At 38.4% G+C, this 22278-nt stretch overlaps 1 protein-coding gene across 1 annotated transcript in view; it reads left to right on the top strand.

Annotated features, from left to right (window-relative positions):
* Positions 1–22278, top strand: part of CHCHD6 (coiled-coil-helix-coiled-coil-helix domain containing 6) — a 250182-nt gene that overhangs the window by 8632 nt on the left and 219272 nt on the right. Inside the window, exon 4 of the mRNA XM_070933610.1 lies at positions 42–186. Within this exon, the coding sequence (XP_070789711.1) occupies positions 42–186 (145 nt within the window). The remainder of the gene's footprint in view (positions 1–41; positions 187–22278) is intronic.

The raw sequence follows: 22278 nt of genomic DNA, 5'->3' as shown, positions 1-22278 counted from the left end.
CTCACAATTTTAGAACTTTTAGCCAATTTTCTTCTTTACAGGTATGAACAAGAACAAGCAATGGTCCAAGAGGAACTACTTCGATTGGCAAAAAGAGAGAAAGAGGCAGTCAGTGAAAGTCTGGGTGCTGCCCTCCAACAGGAGAGAATTTGTGCCCGAGAGGATAAGCAGAAAGCATCCCACCTGGTGAGTACATACGGTAACAATTCCTCAACTTCCTGGAATAAAATTTGTCAAAGGGTTTTCCCTCCCATACTCATGATTTTAGCATTGAAAAAAGTATTAGAGTATAAAGTCTGCTGTTGCGCCTGTATCCAGCTCAAAATTTTAATTCCTTCCTCTCCCCATTCTTTCTATAGCCCACTTATTGTTCACTTCTTCATACCCTGAACCTATTTCAATATCTGCACCTGATCCCAGGAATACACATGCATTGATTGAGGAATTCATTTAATTTATGCTTGATATGCAACCTGTTATCCAGGGGTTCAAGGTGGTAAAAATTCCTCCTCCTGTTTTTTTTTTCCAATTTTTTTTTATTTTTAAACATAAAACATAAAACAACCATCATCCATTACAATCACAGAAAGTGTGTCAATCGGTTAAAAATCTTTTGTGCTTAATCCCATATCCACAATTTATAAATTATTTAATTTCTCTTATTTGATAATTTTATATATCCCTTTATGTTATTATTCTCATTTAACAATTGTTTAACAAGGGTTTGATTCCCATAAAAAAAAAACACTTCATATATTTTATCATTACATTAATTTCAAATTTCATACTTCATTTCCATGACTTATTATCTAGCCATTGGTAAAACAAATCCCATATTAAATAATATTGTTTGTCTTCCTGTTCTCTAATTTCAAATGTCAATTTACTCATTTCAGCACATTCCATAATTTTCTTAATGAGTTCATCTTCAGTAGGTATTTTCTCTTTTTTCCAATTTTTAGCAAATACAATTCTAGCCGCTGTTAAAACATTCACAATTAAATATCTCAGTTCTCTATTATACATTTCTGGTAAGATCCCTAATAAAAATATCTCAGGTTTGAAGTCAATGTGTTTCTTTGTCATTTTTTCCAACCTTGTGTGGATTTTAGTTCAATATCTTTTAGCTTCTGTATATGTCCACCACATATGGTAATATGATCCTGGAGTCCTCCTGTTTTTTTCACAACAGCCCCCCAGAGAGCTTCTGCAGTGGGCAGGGGACTAAAATCCGAGTCTTCCTACTGTTGGTCCAACACTTAGCCATTAATTCACAATTTCAGAGAGCAACTGTATTCAGTCTCTGAAGCACTTTTTTGTCATTGAATATAAAGAGGCACACAGTCCTGGTACTTTTGTAGGCATCTCTGCATAAATAAAGTTCAATTTATTTAGTTGCAGGCATATTTTAAAATACAGTAGTATTTACAGTAGTAAACAGAGCACCTTGTACTATAACTTATCTTGATGGCTATTCTGCGATAAAGCAATTTAGAGTATAAAGAAAGTCATATTTCTACTAGAGCTGTCTGATGAGAAATACTAGTTGTAACAATGCAGAAGGTGTCAAACCAGTGTGATTAGACATGAAGAATTAAACACATGAAAAAGCGGTAATATCTCAGGCAGGTAAAAGGTGGGTGAGACATTATACGTGGCAGCTGCACTGTTAACTCTATTATCACTATGTAAGTGCTAATTTTTTTTCTTGTGTGAAAAGTAATTATCAGGCTCTTATACAAAAAAAATACTATGAATTGTTGCCAAATTCACAGTTTATGATTAAGCTACCAAGGAATGCCTTGCTTGATCCTGCTTATGGAACATTCTCTTAAAGTCATGAGAAGAAAGTTGAAAAAACACGCATACCACTGAGAATGTCATGAGTGCTGCTAATTCATCTCAGGAACCTCAGTATAACACCTATATTTTCTTGCAGACAGATTTCTAAATCCAGAGTTGCTTTAGAATAATACAGGCAACCAAGTGAATTAATAAATAAAATAAAACATCTTGATAAAAATCAGATAGTATAATAGAAAACATGTAGACTAATGAAGCTTTATTGAAACTCACTGATAGACTGTCTCAAATAAATGTGAGTAAATTGTGGTTTTGTGGCAGGAATCATCGGGCAAGGTATCTGGGCTAGTTAGCATTTTGTCTGTCCCAATTAATTCTGCCACAAAATAGTCAAATTCTAACACAGGAATTTTTTTTCACATTTAGCCATATGTTTTATCAATCACCTTTTATGAACATGTACCGTAGCAAAGATGGTAGAGGAAACTCAAGTGAGATTAGTCTTTTTTGCAGGAATTTGAAATTCATGACATATAGGAACCATGGAAATAGATTGCTATTTTTGTGCTGCTTAATAAAAAAAAGTGTAGTTGAAAAAAATGGCAGATCTCCAACATAGTACAGCATAGTACATAATATAGTAGTGTATTATATTGTAAGGCTGCAGGAACATATACTGTATGCGAATGATTTTATATAAATAAAAAGAATTGAAAATGCTTGTACACAGGTTGTCTTTGTTTAGCCAGTGGCAAAATGGTTGCTAGGTGACAGTCACTAAATTAACCACTTGATTGGGAGAGAAAGATGCAGAGATCACTGGTTGCTGCCAACTCATTCAGATAAAATTATTTTATGCAGCAACACCAGTGTTACTCTCATTTTGGTGTGCTCTGATGTCAGGTGTAGAAATGTTGGCTGAAAAATGATTTTTTATTACTGTTTACTATCATTTATTACTCTTGTATTTGTAGTCACTATCCAAGGCAGTTGCTAAACAAGAACTACTTGCATGCCTTATCCAGATGTTGTAATATTAGGGTACAAATTCTGAATTTCACAGTTGTTTAATTGGTTTATAACCTTGGGTAAACCCATAAAATTTGAACGGTACATGTTTAAGTATAGCAGTCACAAAATAAAAAGCTATTTGCTTCCCATTGTTGGAAAGCATGTTAAAATAATCTGTATTAACCAGAGTATTAACTGTAATCCTGACTGATTAATATGGATTTAGTAATTCCCCTATGTGAGAATCCCTAATACAAATCAATGAGATTTTAATGAAAAAAGCATTTTTAAGCTGTTAAAATTAAACACTGCTCATGAATGCATTTTTGTATTGGGGCATGGTTACTAAATTGACACTAAAATTAATGAAACTTGGATGCATAGATTATTCAGAAAAGCCAATGCTAATGTTGTTCAAGCTTCCTTCAAACACTCTGCAGTTATTCATTAGGATAATGGCTTGGCTAGGCAGTGGCAATAGCTTTTCATAGATTTGGAAAGTGCTTTTATAGAGTTTTTGGTGTCTGTGCGGTCTCTTTTATTACTGTGGTGTGTAAACAAACAAGTTAAACAGGTTTACAGAAGCTCAGGATATACATTATGAAACAGTATGTGTATATATATATATATATATATATGTTTTCTCAGGTTTTCGCGGGTGTTTGTATGTAGGTCTTTGGTTATTCGGGTCTTCTCCCATGTAGAATTGGAAGTGTCTTGGCGACGTTTCGACGAAGTCTCATTCGTCATCTTCAGGCTGGTGTTCTCGGCTTCGTGCTTCCAGGAGCAATGTGAGATCTCAGCTGTCTCTTCCTTTTAACTGCTAGTGGGGGTGTGAGCTGATTGGGTGGGGACTTCGCTGTGTTCTGATTGGGTGGAGGTGTGTTCTGATTGGTTAGGGGCTTGGCTGTGCTCTGATTGGCTGGGGGGTTGGTTGTGCTCTGATTGGCTGGGGGTGTGTTCTGTTTGGGTGGGGGCTTGGTTGTGCTCAGCTTCTGTGCAGACTGAAATTTATGGACCTGGGGCACTAAACTGGAGTAGGTGATAACAGCTGAAGGATACCCATACTGGCATGAGTATCACAATGCCCGTTGCTGTGATGGAAATGTGTATCTGCAGCAGCAGAGGGGGAGTATTTTGCCAACTTGGAGCCCTCCCAGAAAGAGACTGTTGGGGAAGAGATTCATGGTAGTCAACCCTAGAATCTCTCAGAATAGATATAGTAGATTTGAAGTTATAGCTTCATGTTAGCAAGATTCTGTCCATTAAGTGCAAGCAAATAAAAGATTGAACTTGATTGGATCTTACTCAAGAGCCGCAGTTGCGGAGTGGTTAGAGTGCAGTACTGCAGGCTGCTTTTGCTGATCACCAGCTGCCAGCAGTTTGGCAGATCGAATCTCACCAGGCTCAAGGTTGACTCAGCCTTTCATCCTTCCGAGGTGGGTAAAATGAGGATCCAGATTGTTGGGGGCAATATGCTGACTCTGTAAACTGCTTAGAGACGGCTGTAAAGCACTGTGAAGCGGTATATAAGTCTAAGTGCTATTGCTATTGCTGTTACTGCCTTGTCCCTTCTTGCCTATCAAAGCCATATAATTTTCAAAAACTGATGCTGGGCCAGGATCATCATCTTTGAAGAGGTACTGCCATATTAATGATATTATTTTTTATGTATTCCTTTATCAACAATCTTATTTAAAAACAGTTGATCAACATGCCATTTGCATTTTGTTAATATTTTGCTTGTTCACTCCATTGAGGCTTACAAAGATTCACTATTGACTTGTATGCTCTTACATAGATTGAATTACAGTATCATATTTTAAATGGTCAGGCTTCTTGAGTGTTGCATGAGTAGAAAATAATATAAATAACAAAATAAACATTTTCCTCTTTCTCTAGGAAAAAAATCATCTTTTCTTTCACAAGCTAGTCATTAGTGTGGAGACCTAAAATACCAGCAGTTTTCTCATAAAGTTTTGCCCAATTTGGAATCTTTCTCATCATTCCTGAAACACGTTGTTGTGTGCTTCTAGCTTCCCTTTGTTTCTTACATGGCTCATTTGACTCCACTAGGGAAACCTTTAGGTTTACTCTTACTCTAAATCTTAGTTTCATTTCTGTCAGTTTAATTTCTCTGTCTCCTTAATAACATTTCCTTACAGGAAGAAGGAACCCATTGAACAGGCCTTATCTATCATTGTTTCTTTTGCTCCTCAGTGACCCATTGGTCACCGAGGAAAGTATTGCTCAGTGACTGGGCTGCTAAAAGATTTGGACGGATTTCTACTCTGATGGGGAGGTTATAAATGATCTAATAAAATAAACAGAATGTGAAGGACAAATTAGCAGGCCTTCAAATGTCTTGCTTATAATGGTATGCTGGGAAAGAATATGTCAATGGCAGCCTGTGGCTTTTTCCTGAGCTTTGGGAGGTGAAGGTCATGTCATGTATCATTGGAAAGATCACCTGGAGACACTCTTTGTCCTTGCTCTAACAGTAATTTAGTCATTAATACTCTTTCCCCAAAGAGTCACTTCAGCTGGAATAGCAATATTCTTTTTAAAATGATTTTGCATTGATTGCATTGAAAGCTATTTGGCATTTAATCTGTGTTCTTTATGGTTTTCTTCCACTGACTTTTATTATTATTAGTATCTGTGTGAAGTGATGGTTCATTCTTATTACCCTGTAAGCTTTCTGAGACCAGAGAGCAGATCACAGACTGAAAATTAACTGGCTGCTGGGCATAATTATTTACTTATTTTGTAAGAGACCCTTTGCTTGGAAAACAGGCTGAGCAATAAGCTCGTTTGGGAGTCAGAGAAGCACTTAGATTATATTAAGACTCCTTAAAATTTCAACTTTTGCTGCTGCCTCGGATGAACTAGAAACATGTATTTTAGGGATCTTCTCTTCTGCAGATTTTCACACAAAGAACAAACAATGGTTTGATTGTATAAGCAATAACTTTGTTTAGACTTCTAAATAAGAGGAAATGTGACCTCATTGATTCTCCTTGAGCTTAGTAGTTTTTGATACTTGTTGCAGTATTTCTTCTTGACTGGCCCTATGAGTTGATAACATAGTGCTGCATTGGTTTTATTTCTGTCTGTAGGTCTGGATTCCTAGAATCCATTCACTGATAGGTAACCATGGGTTACCATATCAGCCCTACAATTGTTAAATATCTGAATAAAGTTGCTGGTTATTAGGAGAGTTAGAATGACATTTAATTGGTATACTGATTACCCAAACTCTGTTTCACAATGTCATCTGCCCATGAGGTGTTGCACAGGCCTGAACACAATAATGGGCTGGATCCTGGCAGGTTGTAGACATTATATAGTTTTCTTGAAGTATCTGTTCTAAAAGGGATTCTGTTTCCTTTGAAGGAGAAATGGCTAATTTGGTATCTTCTAAAACTGCTCGATAAACAGATCTATATATTGATAAATTGCAGACTAAATTATTTTAATACATTGGGAGAGACTGGCCTGGAAGCTTCAGCTGAAGGTGATGACTGTTGGGACCAAGCCAGCTATATGGTGTACATGCTGATATTTATTTATTACATTTATTTGATATATAGAATCACACATGGCTGAGAAGTGGGTTAATGATAAGACACCCTCCCTCAGATATTTTCCCTTTTGAGTGGGAGGTATTAACTCCTGCAGGTAAATTATTAGGTAAAATTGTGTATCCTGACTTTTAAATGGTTGATAGAATGTGAAAGAAGAAAATGCAAACTACAAGTGATTGTTGTACTTGTATTGCTTAATACTTGTATTGCTTAGTCTTTCTGTGTTTACTTCATTTATCTTTCTCTTTTGCAATTATTGCACTAATCCTTTAGTATAGGTTCAATATCTTCTAATACTGGTAGTAAAGCCCAGGAGAAGGGCCTATCTAAATCGAGGAAAGGAAATGGTCACTCTTGACTGAGTTTGCGGCTGAAGTAAATTGTGCTCTAGCATATTGATGAAAATGTTCCTAAAATTTGGTTTCCCTTATAAACTATGAATAACTGAGAGGTAGAAGAAAGTTCCTGCCCTTTCCCATGCAAATCTAGGTAACTTAAAATCAGAGACATTTGTCTGGGATCTTATGTGCAGCTCAGGTTTTATTCTACATTATGAGACTTACTGCAATAATTTGGATATTTACTTAAAACTATCTTCTTTAGAGAAATCTAGTTTGTTTGGTTCCAAAAATAGCTGGCCAAATAATATTGATTCTATATATTTGTTACATTGTCGTTCTTTCGATATATTTTGATTTTTCTGTAACTATCTTCTTAAATTTTTAATATTTTTCCAGGATTTTATACAGAAAACAAGATAGAACTAATATGAAAAAGTGGGCCTCTCCTGATATTTTTCATATCAATGAAAAGTAATTAGGACCTTGTATACAGTTTTTCATGTTGTACACCTTATGAAGTCATTGTTACCTTATCGTTAAATCAACAGTTCAGCTTCCAATCCAAGCTTTCCTGTTTATACCTAATTTTACATATCTGCTTTCCTTCACTGCAGTTTTCTCTGAGCATCCCTCTCGTCACTATAATGCTGAGGTTGTGGAGCATAATATGAGTTCATGTATGAACATCTGCAGCTTTGTGGCCTTAGTGAGAGAAGTGGGAAGGAGGAGAAATAAATGTGATTAAGCAAAGACATCTCATTACAGCTTCAGAAAGGAAGGATTATATCATATAAAGTAGGAGGATCTCCATTAGGGAGGAGTGAGTGTAGACAGTGTTATCTGGATAGAAGGGAGAGCAAGTAGAATAAATGAAATTAATACCCTGAAAAGTAGTATTACTTGGATTTAGGCTAATGTGATTTTGTGCATATCTCTTAAGTTCGTATCTCATTTAATCCCCCAGGATAATGGTTTTGTCAGATATATTGACCAAAGACACTTCAATTTTCTTCCCTGCCAACCCCCTGCCACGCTTTTGTTTTATTTCTCCCCCCAAAAATTATGTGGGTGCTAATTTTATAAATGTCATGATGGGAAAAAAGCATAGGATTATGTGTGGAAAGTAATTTCACTAAAGCATGTTTATGATATAGAGAGGAACAGTTCTTTTTTTTTTTTTAATTTTTATTAACATAGACAAACGTAAAAACAAATACATACAAACACGTATACATTAACACAGTGCAAAAACAAAAAAGAAACAAGAAGTCTATAGGCTAGCTCTTAAGAAATTCTCGCATCAGTGGTTGATTTCTATTTCACTTATTTTTTCCTTATCTTACAGTTTACAAATTTGCTTACTTTCACTTTGATGCATTATACATTTTCAGCCGTATCTTTCTACAGTCATATTAACCATTTATTTATACCATTATACAACTCTTCTCTTGTGCCTAGTTCTGTGTTTCTTAATTTAAATTCTCCAAGTATTCTATGTTGTTGGCCCTATCTGATAAGTACCATCTTTGCCAAACTAAATAGTAATCGGTATCCTCTTTTTCTTGGAGCTCTTTAGTGAGCCTATCCATCTCCGCACATTCGGTTATTTTTGCAATTATTTTTTCTTCTGTTGGTAGTAATTTGGATTTCCAATTTTGAGCGTATACTATACGTGCCGCTGTCAAAATGTGAATGGTAAGATATTTTATCTCTTTAGAGTATTGCGATGTAGTCATTCCGAATAAAAAAAATTCCGGTTTCATTTCTACTTTTTGCCTCGTTATTTCTTCGATTATTCTCTTCATCTTCTGCCAGTAGTGTTGTGCCTTTCTGCAAGACCACCAGAGATGGTAGTATGTCCCCTTTTGTGTCTTGCATTTCCAACACATTGGAGATGTACTTGGAAACATTTTAGCCAAACGTGCCGGTGGGAGGTGCCATCTATAGAATATCTTGTATAGATTTTCTTTGTATGGTATTGACATTGTCATCTTGATATTTTCTGCCCGTAGCTTGTCCCACCTATCCAATTTTATATTGTGACCTATATTTCTTGCCCAACTTATCATGTTTTCTTTCACCGTTTCCTCCTCTAATTTATACTTTATTAAATATCCATATCTAAATATCTTATTTAGATATCTCTAAATATCTTATTTAGAGAGGAACAGTTCTTTAAGCTCTAATGGAAGCCACATCTTCTGGGTGACTTCCATTGCAGCTCGCTGATTGGCTTCTTGGGCAAAAATCTCACTTGTTGTTGTTGAAGGGTTGTTCCTTAGTTAGATCAGGAATTGAGCTTTCATTATGTTTGGGTAATCAAGTCCCTTTGATTACAATTGAAACATTGCTGAATAGATGTTTTGTTTTTAATTTAGATATCTTATGAATGAAAACACGACACCTCTTATTTGTTAAATAATATCACAAGTTTTGAGTCTAATATTTCTCAAATGAGAAACAGGACAACTAAAATCAATTAAGATAACAAGAAATTTTAGGACATTTTCAGTAGCTACCATTCTGATAAATGCCTAGGTTATTATAATATCCTTACAGGACTTTTTTAAAAGAACTCTGATGTGAAATTGCTGACCTTATGGCAAAATTATGTGGCACTTAAATTAGACTTATTGGAAAATAGCCAATATGACACCAATTTTAATGAGGAAACCAAAGGAAATCCAGGAAATTATAAACCAGTGAATCCATCCGCCCTAGGCAATTGGTAGAAATGGTAATTAGAAAAGTATCTATACTAATACAAGTAGACCTCAACCTATGATCACAATTGAGCCCAAAATTTCTGCTGTTCAGTGAGACATTTGTTAAGTGAATTTTGCCCCGTTTTATGACCTTCCTTGCCTCAGTTGTTAACTAATCACTACAGTTGATAAGTTAGTCATATGGTTGTTAAGTGAATCTGCCTTCCCCATTGACTTTGCTTGTCAGAAGGTCGCAAAAGGGACATAGCAACGATCATAAGTATGAACCAATTACCAAGTCTCTGAATTTTGATCATATGATCATGGGGATGCTGGAAAAGTCATAACTGAAAAACAGTCATAAGTTCCTTTTTTTTCAGTGTCGTTGTAAATTTGAATGGTCATTAAATGAACTGTTGTAAGTCAAGGATTACCAAACCTAGCTGTAGATCATTTTCCTCAATAAATAAATAAACAAGAATTTTTTTGACATATTTAATTGAGTTCTCTTTAGCTACTTAAGACTTGTAAGGCGAACAGATCACCTTGTAGGTAATATTTATACAGAAATACTGAAAATTCAAAAAGGTTCACAGATTTTTAAATACTCCTTTACTTTACACAGTCCTTCCTTCCTTTGGCTTCTTACAAAAATAATAAAAGCGACTTGAGCTTAAAATATCTTTAATAGAATTAAAGAACTTTCGTCCAGTCTCCAACCTACCCTTTGTGGGAAAGGTTGAAGAGAAAGTGGTGGCACTTCAGCTCCTGCAGTCATTGGAGGAAACGGATTATCTAGACCCTTTTCAGTCTGGCTTCAGGCCTGGCTACAGCACGGAAACTGCCTTGGTCATGCTGATGGATGATCTCTGGCGAGCCCGAGATGGGGGTCATTCCTCTATCTTGGTGCTACTTGACCTCTCAGCGGCTTTCGATACCATTGACCATGGTATCCTTCTGGGATGACTAAGGGAGTTGGGAGTGGGAGGCACCATGTTATGGTGGTTCTCCTGTCTCTCTGGTTTGTCACAGTCGGTGTTGGTAGAAGGACAGAGATCGACCCCTAGGCCCCTTGTTTGCCCTCAGGGCTCGATCCTCTCTCCCCTCCTATTTAACATCTACATGAAGCCGCTGGGTGAGAACATCCGACGATATGGGGTGAGGTATCAGCAATATGCTGATGATTCCCAGCTGTATATCTCTACCCCGCGTCAATTCAGTGAGACGGTGGATGTGATGTGCCGGTGCCTGGAGGCTGTGAGGGTCTGGATGGGAGTCAACAGGCTCAGACTTAACCCAGACAAGACCAAGTGGCTGTGGGTATTGCCTCCTAAAGACTATGTTGGTCCTAAATCCTTGGTTCGGGGGGGGGAATTGTCCCCCTCAGAACGGGCTCGTAATTTGGGTGTCCTCCTAGACTCACAGCTAAGATTAGAGCAACATCTATCAGCTGTGGCTAGGGGGACCTTTGCACAGGTTCGCCTGGTGCACCAATTGTGACCCTACTTGGATCAGGAGGCTCTCCTCACAGTCACTCATATCCTTGTCACCTCACAGTTAGATTATTGCAACACGCTCTACATGGGGCTACCCTTGAAAAGTGTTAGGAGACTACAGTTGGTCTAGAACGCAGCCGCGCAAGCTGTTATGGCTGCACCTAGGTACACCCACATTATACCAATTCTCCGCGAGCTGCACTGGCTCCCTATTGGTCTCCGGTCACAATTCAAGGTGTTGGTTATTACCTTTAAAGCCCTACATGGTTCAGGGCCAGGTTATCTTCGAGACCGCCTTCTACCGCATACTCCCAGCGACTGGTAAGATCCCACAGAGTTGGTCTCCTCCGGGCCCCATCAGCTAAACAGTGCCGGCTGGTGGGCCCGCGGGGGAGGGCCTTCTCTGTGGCTGCCCCAGCTCTCTGGAACCAGTTACCTCCTGAGATCCGGACCATCCCCACCCTATTGGCCTTCCGAAAAGCGGTGAAGACCTGGCTTTTCCGGCAGGCCTGGGGCCGTTGATCTCGCTGTTGCGATCTGGCAAGATCCAACCATGAATGGTGTGAATGGGTTTTAATTGTTTTTAATGTTTTAATTTTTAATGTTTTTATATATGGTTTTTAAATGCATTGTAAGCCGCCTTGAATCTTCGGAGAAAGGCGGCATACAAGTTGAACAAATAAATAAATAAATATTAGAATAGAACACATTTTTATGCACAGAATATTATTTCTGCCTACTGTATACAGCCTAAGTTTTCTCTGTGTGTGCTTGCAAGGGACAATGTTTGTTGAACACATGCGTTCACATGGGTATTTTTAACTATCCTACTTACAGGTTAGTAAAGAGTTGAAGAAATTGGCCAGCATTCCTTCCCACTTAGGCTGGTCCTGGTTTCCAGTTTTCTGTGACTGGTGGAAACTTCTATTTTCTACAAGTTTAGTGTCTGAGAACTTATTTCTGGTTAAAACAATGGTCCCATCTTTAAATTCTTGGACTACACTTGAACCTGTAACTCTTTTCAGCTATCTTCTTAGGACTTGCTGTGGAGGACTTTGGAGGTCTTGAGCTTTGAGATACTACCGATCAGAACTTTTTAGTCCACTAGGATCTTCAGCCAACACTGCTCTTTACCATGCATATTCAGCAGTCAATACCCTTTTCATCTACTTAGGTTATCAGCTATTACACCCATTTCTTCCCAGAGTTCCCTCTGGGAATTTTTAGTTTCTGCTTTCATTTGACAACTCAACATCCCCCCCTACACTTTGTCTTACCTATAGGAAAATCTTCCTGTGGGAAACTAAGCTGCCTACTCATATCTGCTACTTATCAGCTTTGTGACAGAATCACAGGCATATGGCCTTGTGGTGGGTATCCCTTCCATGATCCTATTGTGGCAACAGTATGGAAGTTGTTTGCTTTTTCTTTCTTCTGGGATGTTTTTCTGATGTCTAACCTACAATACTTTGATTCCCTCGTGGTTTTCCATCTAGCTACTAATAAGACCCAATTTTACTTAGCTTTCAAGCCCAGATAAGGCTGGCCAGCTGTCACCTGTCAGTTTCATGTATCTCCTATTTAAAGAAAACAACAACAACAACATGAGTTGAAGTATGTTCTCTGCTACTTCCAATTGCATTTCTCCCTATGGCTTGGATCATGTACTTAAAGTATAAATACAAATGCCACAATGTAAATTTTGAATTGCAAGCCGGTTGTCACTATTTATAATATTCAGTTATTTTAAAAAAGAAAAAGACAGGATGCATCTAGTCAATTATGTTATATATAGTTGGCTTCCAGGGAGAATGTTTATTGTGCAACTGTCATGGATTATTCATTTAAATGTTATAGGATGATAATGCCATTGCCAAACTTATCTGGGTCCTCTTACCATTAAAAAAAATCTTTTTCAGAAAAGGCCAAGAATAATTCAATTTATATAGGCATTAATGGCCTTTACAAGCAACTTTTTCATCTTTTAAAAAATGGGTTAATATGGATAAGAGCATACCTTCTGAATCATGATCTGGTTTTGCTCTATGATAATAAATGTTTATTCATCCGGAATAACTTTCAGGTAGGGGCTGCCCTTGAAGACCATCCACATGCTGCAGCTAGCAGCATGTGGATGTTAATTCTGTCTCAATGCATGGAGGCTTGTTGGTTTGGATGGCGAAGACCATCTCAAGAACCTGTGTCTATTGGTGTTTGGACCACCTGGATCTTGGGATAGTCTCTTTGACCATGGCTGGGATGGCATTTCCATTTGTGGTGCAAACAGCTTCTGCCTGATGTTGCACGTTGCAGCTGTGGACAGGACGGTCTTTGCACAGCTTCATCTGATGTACCAGTTGTGCCCTTTCCTAGACCGGGGCGCTCTTCAAATGGTCATTCATGATGACCTCATGGCTTGACTGGGCAATGTGCTCTACATGGAGCTGCCTTTGAAGGCCACCCAGAAGCTTCAACTGGTCAGAATGCAGTGGCACGGCATATAATACTTCTGCTTTGTGAGCTGCTTTACTTGTCAGTTTGCTTCCAGGTGCAAATCAAGTTTCTGGTTAATACCTATAAAACCTTATATTGCATAAGATTACTTGAGGAACTGCCTGTCTCTCATAGTATTTGCCTGATCAATCAAATTGGTAGGGTTATCCCATTTCAGGTTTCTTTAATTGAACAATATCAATACTCAGGAAATGGACTTCTCTGTAGCCTTGCCTGTGCTCTGGAGCGAGGTTTCCCCCTGAGATCTGAAAGGGTGCTAATCTACTAGTATTTCAAAGGGCCACAAATACATGGCTTTTGCCCAGGACTTTGGTGAGAACAATTGAAACTCCTTTTCTTCTTTTTCTTTTTGTTCCCATCAGGATTTGTTATCTTTGCCATGTTGTATTGTTTCTTTGCAGTTTTTAAACTGCCAGAGTTGCTGGGAGTTGGGTGGCATATAAACGTAATCCATTTTTCTTTAGATTGCCTTCAGTGTGTTTTCAAAGCACATTTCCATTCTTGCCTCTACTTTTTCTGCCTCCATTTTTTTTCAGCTGTTGTACCCATTTTTAGCTATGTCCGATGCTTTGGTGCCTTCAAGTCAGTGTAGTCGCTTGGTGATTACCTAGTCCTTGCAGTTTTCTTGGCAAGTTTTTTTTCCCTCAGAAGTGCTTTGCCGTTTTCTCCTTTCCAGGGCTGAGGATGACTTGTACAAAGTCACCCAGCTAGATTTGTGACTAAGATGGGACTAAAACCCACCTTCTCCTAATTTCTAGCTTGGCGCCTTAACTACTACGCCAAACTGGCTCACTCCTAAACAGTTATAGAATTTTTAAAAGTAACAATGGTACTTTAAATTGAGGCTGTAAACAGTAGATAATTATGCAAATTATTTGAAAGAATGTATGTTAATTTTGATGGCTGAAATAAAAAGTTGGCCATTTTATTTAGAGGCAGTCCTTACGTATTATATTAATTAGGTGAAAGAATAATTGAAGTAAGGCTAAATTTGACCAAACTGATCAAGTTTTAACTGGGATACTATTCGGAACTAACCAGTTTTACAAAAACTGTAAAAAGGCACACTATGGGCATCACAAAAGGTCATTCAGTGAAGCCTCTGAATACTGTCTGTTTATCTGCTTTTTCATGTCTCCATGCTATCTGATTGGCTGGCGCTATTGTTTCGTTAAGGGAAGAACTCTTCATTTTGCCCTGAATAAGTAATCCTCTATATTGATGTAAATATTAATATTGGTATTAAGAATTTTCATCCATCTATATGAAGAAAATCATTGTTGATAGGCTTAGCAACACACTGTTGGTACTTTGCATACAATTAATGGATGGCATTAATTTTGCCTCTTTATATAAGAAAGCATATTTAGCATCCGCATGCCATTGAGTATGTACAATAACTTCTGATGCTTTTTTCCTCTCATTATAAGCAAGAGACAAAGAGGAGCAGGTGGGTAAGCTTTTTCATGATAAATGTTTAAAGTGCAAGCTGGAGGACCAAAGGAAGCTATCAGTCTTAAACAACATGAGGATGAAAGCAGATAAAATAAATGCCCTTAATGGTAGTAATTGTATAAAGGCTGAAGGTACTCTGTGCTGGCCGACGGTATTTTGCCCTTCTGTTATGCCTAATATCGAGAAACTTCCTTTGGGCAATTTATTGCAAAGTAGCAACTATTTGATTAACAGTAATTTCTTCAGAAGACACTCTGAAACAGGAGTGACCAACCCTTGGGCTGTGGCCTGGTACCAGTCCATGGCCTGTTAGGCTACCCAGTTGGAATGAGTGACAGGTGAGTGAGCAAAACCAAAACCATTCTCTCCCTCCCCTCCCAGCCTGTAGAAAAAGTGCCAAAAAGGTTGGGGGGTCACTGCTCTAAAAGATACCGGTAAATGTTTAACTTTTTCTCTGTACTCACTTTGAACAAGTTTTAATGTCTGTTAATTTAAGCAATCAATCACACCCAAGAATGATTTTTATGTATTTATGAGAAAGTAGTATATGATACATATAGTGCTAGTATACATTTGACTGCTTTACCCAGTACCTCCAGATCTCTCTCCCTCCCCACTCTCTATATAAATATATATAAATATAAATATAAAATAGTTTTTATAAATATAAAATATAAAATATAAAATCAAGGCTACAAATTTGTCCTTTGGTAACATCTTTCAACTCTTTTATACATAATGGGAATAGTCTTTTCATCATTATGAATCAAGCCATACAAAGGAAAGGTGTATATTGGATAGGGAACTAGGTTATGAACTCTCAGCATAAGTTCAGAATTCTAGGTTTGTTCATACGTATTAATTGCAGAACATGGAAAATAATTGGGTTTTGAATGCAATAAAGAACCTTTGCAAGTAATTCTACACTAAAACCGAACATACAGTAGTTAGCACCAATATAAGTAATAAGACCAAATTTATTCTAGTTGATAAAAAGTATATTTCAATTAGGCTGTGAAGAACTCATTCTTCCTTGCCAAAAGCCACTAGGCAGTGGCCTAACTCTAATACTGAATAATACATAGTATGCACATAGCAGAATAGGAAGAAGATTAATTTTGCTGAGTGGGGAAGGACTAGGAGTAGGATTAATTGCATGGCAGCTCTGAGGAAGAAATTTCCTTCATTCTCTATTCCAAAATCAACTATTCTGGAAAGTTGTTCCTTTCCAAAAGAATTGGGACACATTTCAGTGCTCTTCATATGAAGCTTCTTAAACATTTAAGGGGATCTATTAAAACAGAGTTTGCTCTAGAGCAAGCATGGTTCTGCCAGCTTTTTTGACTGGAAGATTTCCACAAAGAATTGTAGTGAGCAACCCTGGATATTTGTAAAAGAAAAGAAAAAAAGGTTACTTGTTTAAGGAAGAATTGCTGGGGTAGAGAAATGTATGTGAGGGCAGGTAAGTGGAATAGAATGGGGGTTAAATTTAAACATAGTCATAATGTGCCACAATGAACCTGAAAAATTAAAACTCAGCATTTTCCCCCCCTTTCTCCCTAGAGGGAAAGGAAAGACATTATCTGGCTGAGGATAAGAGGCTGCCACTCCAAGTGCCTCTGTGCTTTTAATTTTCCCAGCTAAGAAGAGTGTGATTTGTCAGACATGTGTACGGTCTTTCTTCTTTGCCTTAGGAAAAAAAACCCTTTGGAGTTCTGCTGCTCTCATCTCCTTTTATCTCCTGACTCCGAAGGTTAATTTATATTTGGAGGGTTTGTGCAGATTTCAGCAGCTGACGGTCTCATGAGCTTCCAATTTTTATAGCTGCCAGGGCTGGAGGATGTTATCCCTGGGCTTTCCTTCCCTTTGAATAATCATAGAGCTAGAACGAAATATCAGTGGTTGTTTCATTCCCCAGCTGCTTCAAGACTGCCTTTTGTATGTATGTCATTGTCTGCAGTGTTCTTCATATATAGAATCCGTGCACATTTTAGAGTATTTCAAGGAATTACTGGATTATGCATTTGTTCAGACCTGCTATTTATTTTCAGTTGTAGTAGTAGAGACTAACAGAACACCCTGGATTAAAATGACATTTTTTGATCAGAGAAGAATAAGGAAAGATTTAGCAGACTATCTAGTTTATGGTAAGCCAACTGTATCCTGATACATAGCTCATTTACTTAAAAAAAAGGTGTTGGTGACCACCTTTAAAGCGCTCCATGGCTTAGGGCCAGGGTATTTACGAGACCGCCTTCTGCCGCCAATAGCCTCCCACCGGCCAGTTCGCTCACACAGAGGGGGCCTCCTCAGGGTGCCGTTGGCCAGACAATGTCGGTTGGCGACCCCCAGGGGGAGAGCCTTCTCTGTGGCAGCATCTGCCCTCTGGAACAACCTACCCCCAGAGATACGCACGATACCAGACCTCCGGACTTTTCGTCGGGCCCTGAAAACACATCTATTCCATCTAGCCGGGCTGGCTTGATCCCATCCTTACGGTTTTAAATTTATCATTGGTTTTAATTGGGTTATTTTAAATTGACGGCCAAAATTATTTAATGTTTTTTAAATTGTTTTTAAATTTTATATGTTGTGTTTTTACCGTGGCTGTTCACCGCTCTGAGTCCTGTTGGAGAAGGGCGGTATACAAATTAAACAAATAAAATAATAATAATAATAATAATAATAATAATAATAATAATAATAATAATAATAGTGTCATTTAAGCTAAGATCTTGGACAGTATTTCTTTACAGTTTTGGTTTGTTTAGGGCAGTGTTTCTCAACCTTAGCAACTTTAAGATGTGTGGACTTCAAGTCTCAGAATCCTGTAGTCCAGTCATTACGTGTTGCCAAGGTTGAGAAACGCTGGTATAGGGAGATAGAAGATGATTTTGTTGTGTGTAATTTGTGCTGAAGGGAAGAGCCAGACCAAATCAGATAAACCAAGTGCATGAGCAATACAGTTCATTCAAAATTAGATGGCAGCCTACAGTTTGCAATTAGCTCGGAGGCTTCTTTTAGAAATAGAATTAGAAACCAGCCCAATTATAGCATAATGCAGTGCTGAATTCAACACAGTCCTCCTCTGGATTATTCAGGCATGCGTGCGACTCATTTCATATTATGCAATATGCAACTCTGCATATTATGCAGAGTTTTCACAAGTAGATCCACACAAAGGATTCCTATATTTGGTCTACTGTGTGGAGAATCTCCCTTATGTGTTAGAACTATAATATATTGTAGTCCCAAAGGTGCTTTTTCAAGAGGCAACTGGACTTTTTGGGTTTTCTTTGAAGAAGTTTCGCTTCTCATCCAAGAAGCTTCTTCTGAAGCTGAAGAAGCTTCTTCGATGAGAAGTGAAACATCTTCAAAGAAAACCCAAAAGGTCCAGTTGCCTCTTGAAAAAGCACCATTGGGACAACTATGACCTGGATATCTATAGAGAATCTCTATAGATATAATACGATAGAAAACTATATGTGCAGCTTCTCACAGTAATGTAAAACAAGACTTTTTTTTTGATCCAAAACAGATGTGACATTAAATGCTTGAATGCATATGATATGACTTATTTTAACTATTAAAGTTTAATGTAACTTTTAAAATATTTAAAATAACAGCTATGAATGAACCAGAAGGATTGGCAATGGTATCATGGATGGGTGGAGATGTAGCTATTTTTTCCTCTCATGCCAGATATCTGACTAATATCCTCCTGAGCTTCTTCTCCAATGCTCCTGAACCTTGGAGCAAAACTTCCATTGGCACCAATAGAAGCTTTTCTTCTGGATCTAATGCAATCATGAAAAGCAGAATTCATGATACCATAACAAAGAAGAAAAAAAACCCCTTCATCTGTGGTACAGATCTAATCCTGACTGTTTCTTCTTCTTTTCTTCTACTTATGATTATTACTTTGATTCCCCCCCCCCCTCCATTTAGTCATATCCAATTCTCGGAGGCTGCCTGAATAAATCTCTGTTTTGTTCTTTGTTTTTCTCTTGGCAAGGTTTTTCAGAAGTGGTTTGCTATTACCTAGTTATTAGTTCTGAGAGAAAGTGTCTAGCCCAGGGGTCTGCAACCTTAAACACTCAAAGAGCCATTTGGACCCGTTTCCCTCAGAAAAGAAAACACTGGGAGCCACAAAACCTGGTGGGTGTGGTCAACTCAATGTTACTCACTCTCACCCAGGGGTGAAATGCTCCCGGTTCGGACTGGCTCGGGCGAGTAGGTAGCGATGGTGGCGGGCAGTTCGAAGAACTGGTAGCAAAAATCCCTGTCCCCGCCCCCCATGCCCAGCTGAGCCACGCGATCATCAGAGCCTTTTTTTTCTTTTACATGGCTCTGACCAGCCAAGCTCTGACGATCCCAGCTGAGTTGCCTGCTAATCAGGCAACTCAGCTTGGATTGCCAGAGCCATGTAAAAGAAAAAAACTTTTTTCCTTTTAAATGGCTCGTAGCAAAAATTCCTCCCCCCCCCTCAGGTTGCTTACCTTAGCTGCTGGTCGCAACGCCTTGCTGTAATCCCATTGCAAATCCATTGCATCAGCAAGCAACTGAATCTCCCTGCCTGCAATCAAGCAGGCAGGGAGTTGTGGACTTCAACTCCCAGAATTCCTCAGCCAGCAAAGCAAAGCTGGCTGAGGAATTCTGGGAGTTGAAGTCTACAAGTCTTAAAGTTGCCAAGGTTGGCGACCCCTGTTCTATTGGGTAAGTTTTAAAGCTCCCTTTGGGAGCTTTAAAAAAGTAGTTAATTGGGTTTTTTTTTAGTTGTTCTTTTTTTAGACCTAGCCATTTGAAGTTTAGGAAGTTTTAAATTTAGCTGCTTTTATGTAAAAATAAAAATAAATTAAAATAAAATAATATTTGTGCAGCTTTCTGAGATAGTGTGTTTCTGTAGTGTTTCACTCTAACTACACAAACACACAAAATCTCACAAAGCTGTATATGGAATTTTGTGTGTGTAAAGTGTGAAAGTTGTTTTTTGGGCTTTTTGTGGCTGTGTGAGGTTCCTGCTTGTTGCAGGGGCCATTTTGGGTCTAGCACAGCTGCTTTTACATTGTGGGTGAGCCAGTTGAGTTGTGTTGTGTGTGTGTAAAGTGTTAAAGTTGTTTTTTTGGGCTTTTTGTGGCTGTGTGAAGTTTCTGCTTGTTGCAGGGGCCATTTTGGGTCTAGCACAGCTGCTTTTATATTGTGGGTGAGCCAGTTGTGTTGTGTTTTGTTTTGTTTTGTAGGTTAAAAAAGGGCAAAGAAGTGACATTCACTTGGCCACGCCCACCTGATCAACAAGCCACCAAGCCACGCCCACTAATTAAGCCATGCCCACAGAACCGGTAGCAAAATTTTTTAGATTTCACCCCTGCTCCCACCCAGTCATATGACACCCCCGCAGCCACGCCTACCTAGGTTTTGTGGCTCCCAGTGTTTTTTGTGGGAAACAGGTATCTCTGTCTGTATGTCTTTCTCTTTTTCTCTCCCTCCCTCCCTCCCTCCCTCCCTCCCTCCCTCCCTCCCTCTCTCTCTCTCTCTCTCTCTCTCTGCCCAGGTGAGGAGTGATGGGAAGGGGAGGGTGAGGGGTGGGGGCAGCCAGTGGTGGGTTCGGCTGACAGGGAGCCACAGCAGGGGGACGAAAGAGCCGCATGCGGCTCCAGAGCCATGGGTTGCTGACACCCAGTCTAGCCCAAGGTCACACAGCTGGCTTTGTGCCAGAAGCAGAACTAGAACTCACAGTCTCCCAATCTCTAGTTTGATGCCTTAACCACTACACCATATCTGTATATATTCAGTATTACAACTCTTGTGGCTCCCAGCTTCTTTTTGGGGTAAACATGACATTCTTTCCCCAAGAAAAGAACAGTAGTGCAGATCAGCAGACCCAAAGCTGACTTAGTTGCAAGTATGACCCATCCCTCCTGGCTTCAGGCAAGTTGCCTGCCTGCCTGCCTGCCTGCCTACGAAGTGTAACATGAATAATTGTGCATTTTTTCCACTGTTTATCCATTTCCTTATGTGGAAAAAATGAAGATCGTGAAACTGTAGATCTTATAAAAAGAAAGTTATTAGTGTCACTAGGTTGGCCAGTGAACATTATGTGCACAGCTTACACCTTCTTAACTAAACGTGTTTGGGTTGATCACAACGGGTGGGCGGGGGGGGGGGGGGCTTACAGTTCAGTTTATATTTAAAATGGCATTCTTTTCTTTACTTGCTGATTCTTGGTGTTTCTGAAAAGTCTCATTTAAATCTGTAGAGATTTAGAATCTGTATTCTAAATCTAAAAGTCTCATTTAAATCTGTAGAATCTGGTGTCTGAAGAGGCTGTTTTTGTCGAACAAATTCAAGAGGGATATTGGGTTTAAATGAAATGTTAATCTTTTGGCTGTTCTTAGTGTTGTTTTGACTATAGGATTTATGGTTTTGATTAATATGTGAAAGTCACAAAGCTTTTTATTCCTGATTTCTTATGTTTTCTCAAATTGTGTATTTGATATTATGGTTCATTCTTTAATTATTAAATTTAACTGAGCATGCTTCATACTACAGTTTCTAACTCAGGTAAAATCCCTGATAAACTTGTCTGCTCTATGTTGATGTCCATGAACACACTTTTTTCCCCCATCAGAAACTTGCATGCTTACATCTAAAAATAATAAAAAATATTTACTATTTGAATGTTTTTTAAATTGTTAGTTCTTACTTGCTTTTGCTTTTTTTCTGTATACCACTGAAATCTTTGGTATTAAAAAAAACACTATATAAGGGAATATTGAGAATATACTGGTATTTTCAAGAAGGGAAAAGAGGAAGAGTGTTTGGGTTTTTTCCCTGACTATATCTTTGCACATGCTTATCATGATCTCTTCTGAAGCCTTGTGCGTCATATGCCTAATGCTTTGGAGAAGTCAACTTGCTGCTTTATTTTATGATATTCGTTCCTTCACAGGATTTAAATTTAATTGCATTTACAGCAAAGTTCACTCTCCTCAAAAAGAATAAAGCCCAATCCTTCTAGCAAGCTCTGTCTGTAACTTGCAAAAAATCTGTAACAGATTATAGCAATTACTCCATGTCAGAGATGGGAAAAACTACCCTCTGTCAAACCAAATATATGAAGAATTTGTGGCTTGTGAGTAAGAGAGGTCAACCACATGTGAAATGAAAGCATTTTTTCAGTTTGTGGTGGGGGTGGGAGGCAAGGATTAAAGTAGGTTCGTTTGGGAAGAAAATTGTACTTTTTTCATAGTTAAACACTGACTATCATTCTGGCACAGCTGTCAAAGCTAACATTAGATACTTATTCTTGTTCACTGATCAATTTTTTTCTTATTAGCTTCTTGCCTCCTCCTTCTCAATTGCCATT

This window comes from Pituophis catenifer, unplaced genomic scaffold (assembly GCF_029215685.1).
Source record: "Pituophis catenifer annectens isolate HBS135680 unplaced genomic scaffold, rPitCat1.0.hap2 SCAF_2, whole genome shotgun sequence".
Classification (NCBI taxonomy): domain Eukaryota; kingdom Metazoa; phylum Chordata; class Lepidosauria; order Squamata; family Colubridae; genus Pituophis; species Pituophis catenifer.
Note: the sequence above shows the minus strand (reverse complement) of the source record. Positions and strands in the feature narration are given on the sequence as shown.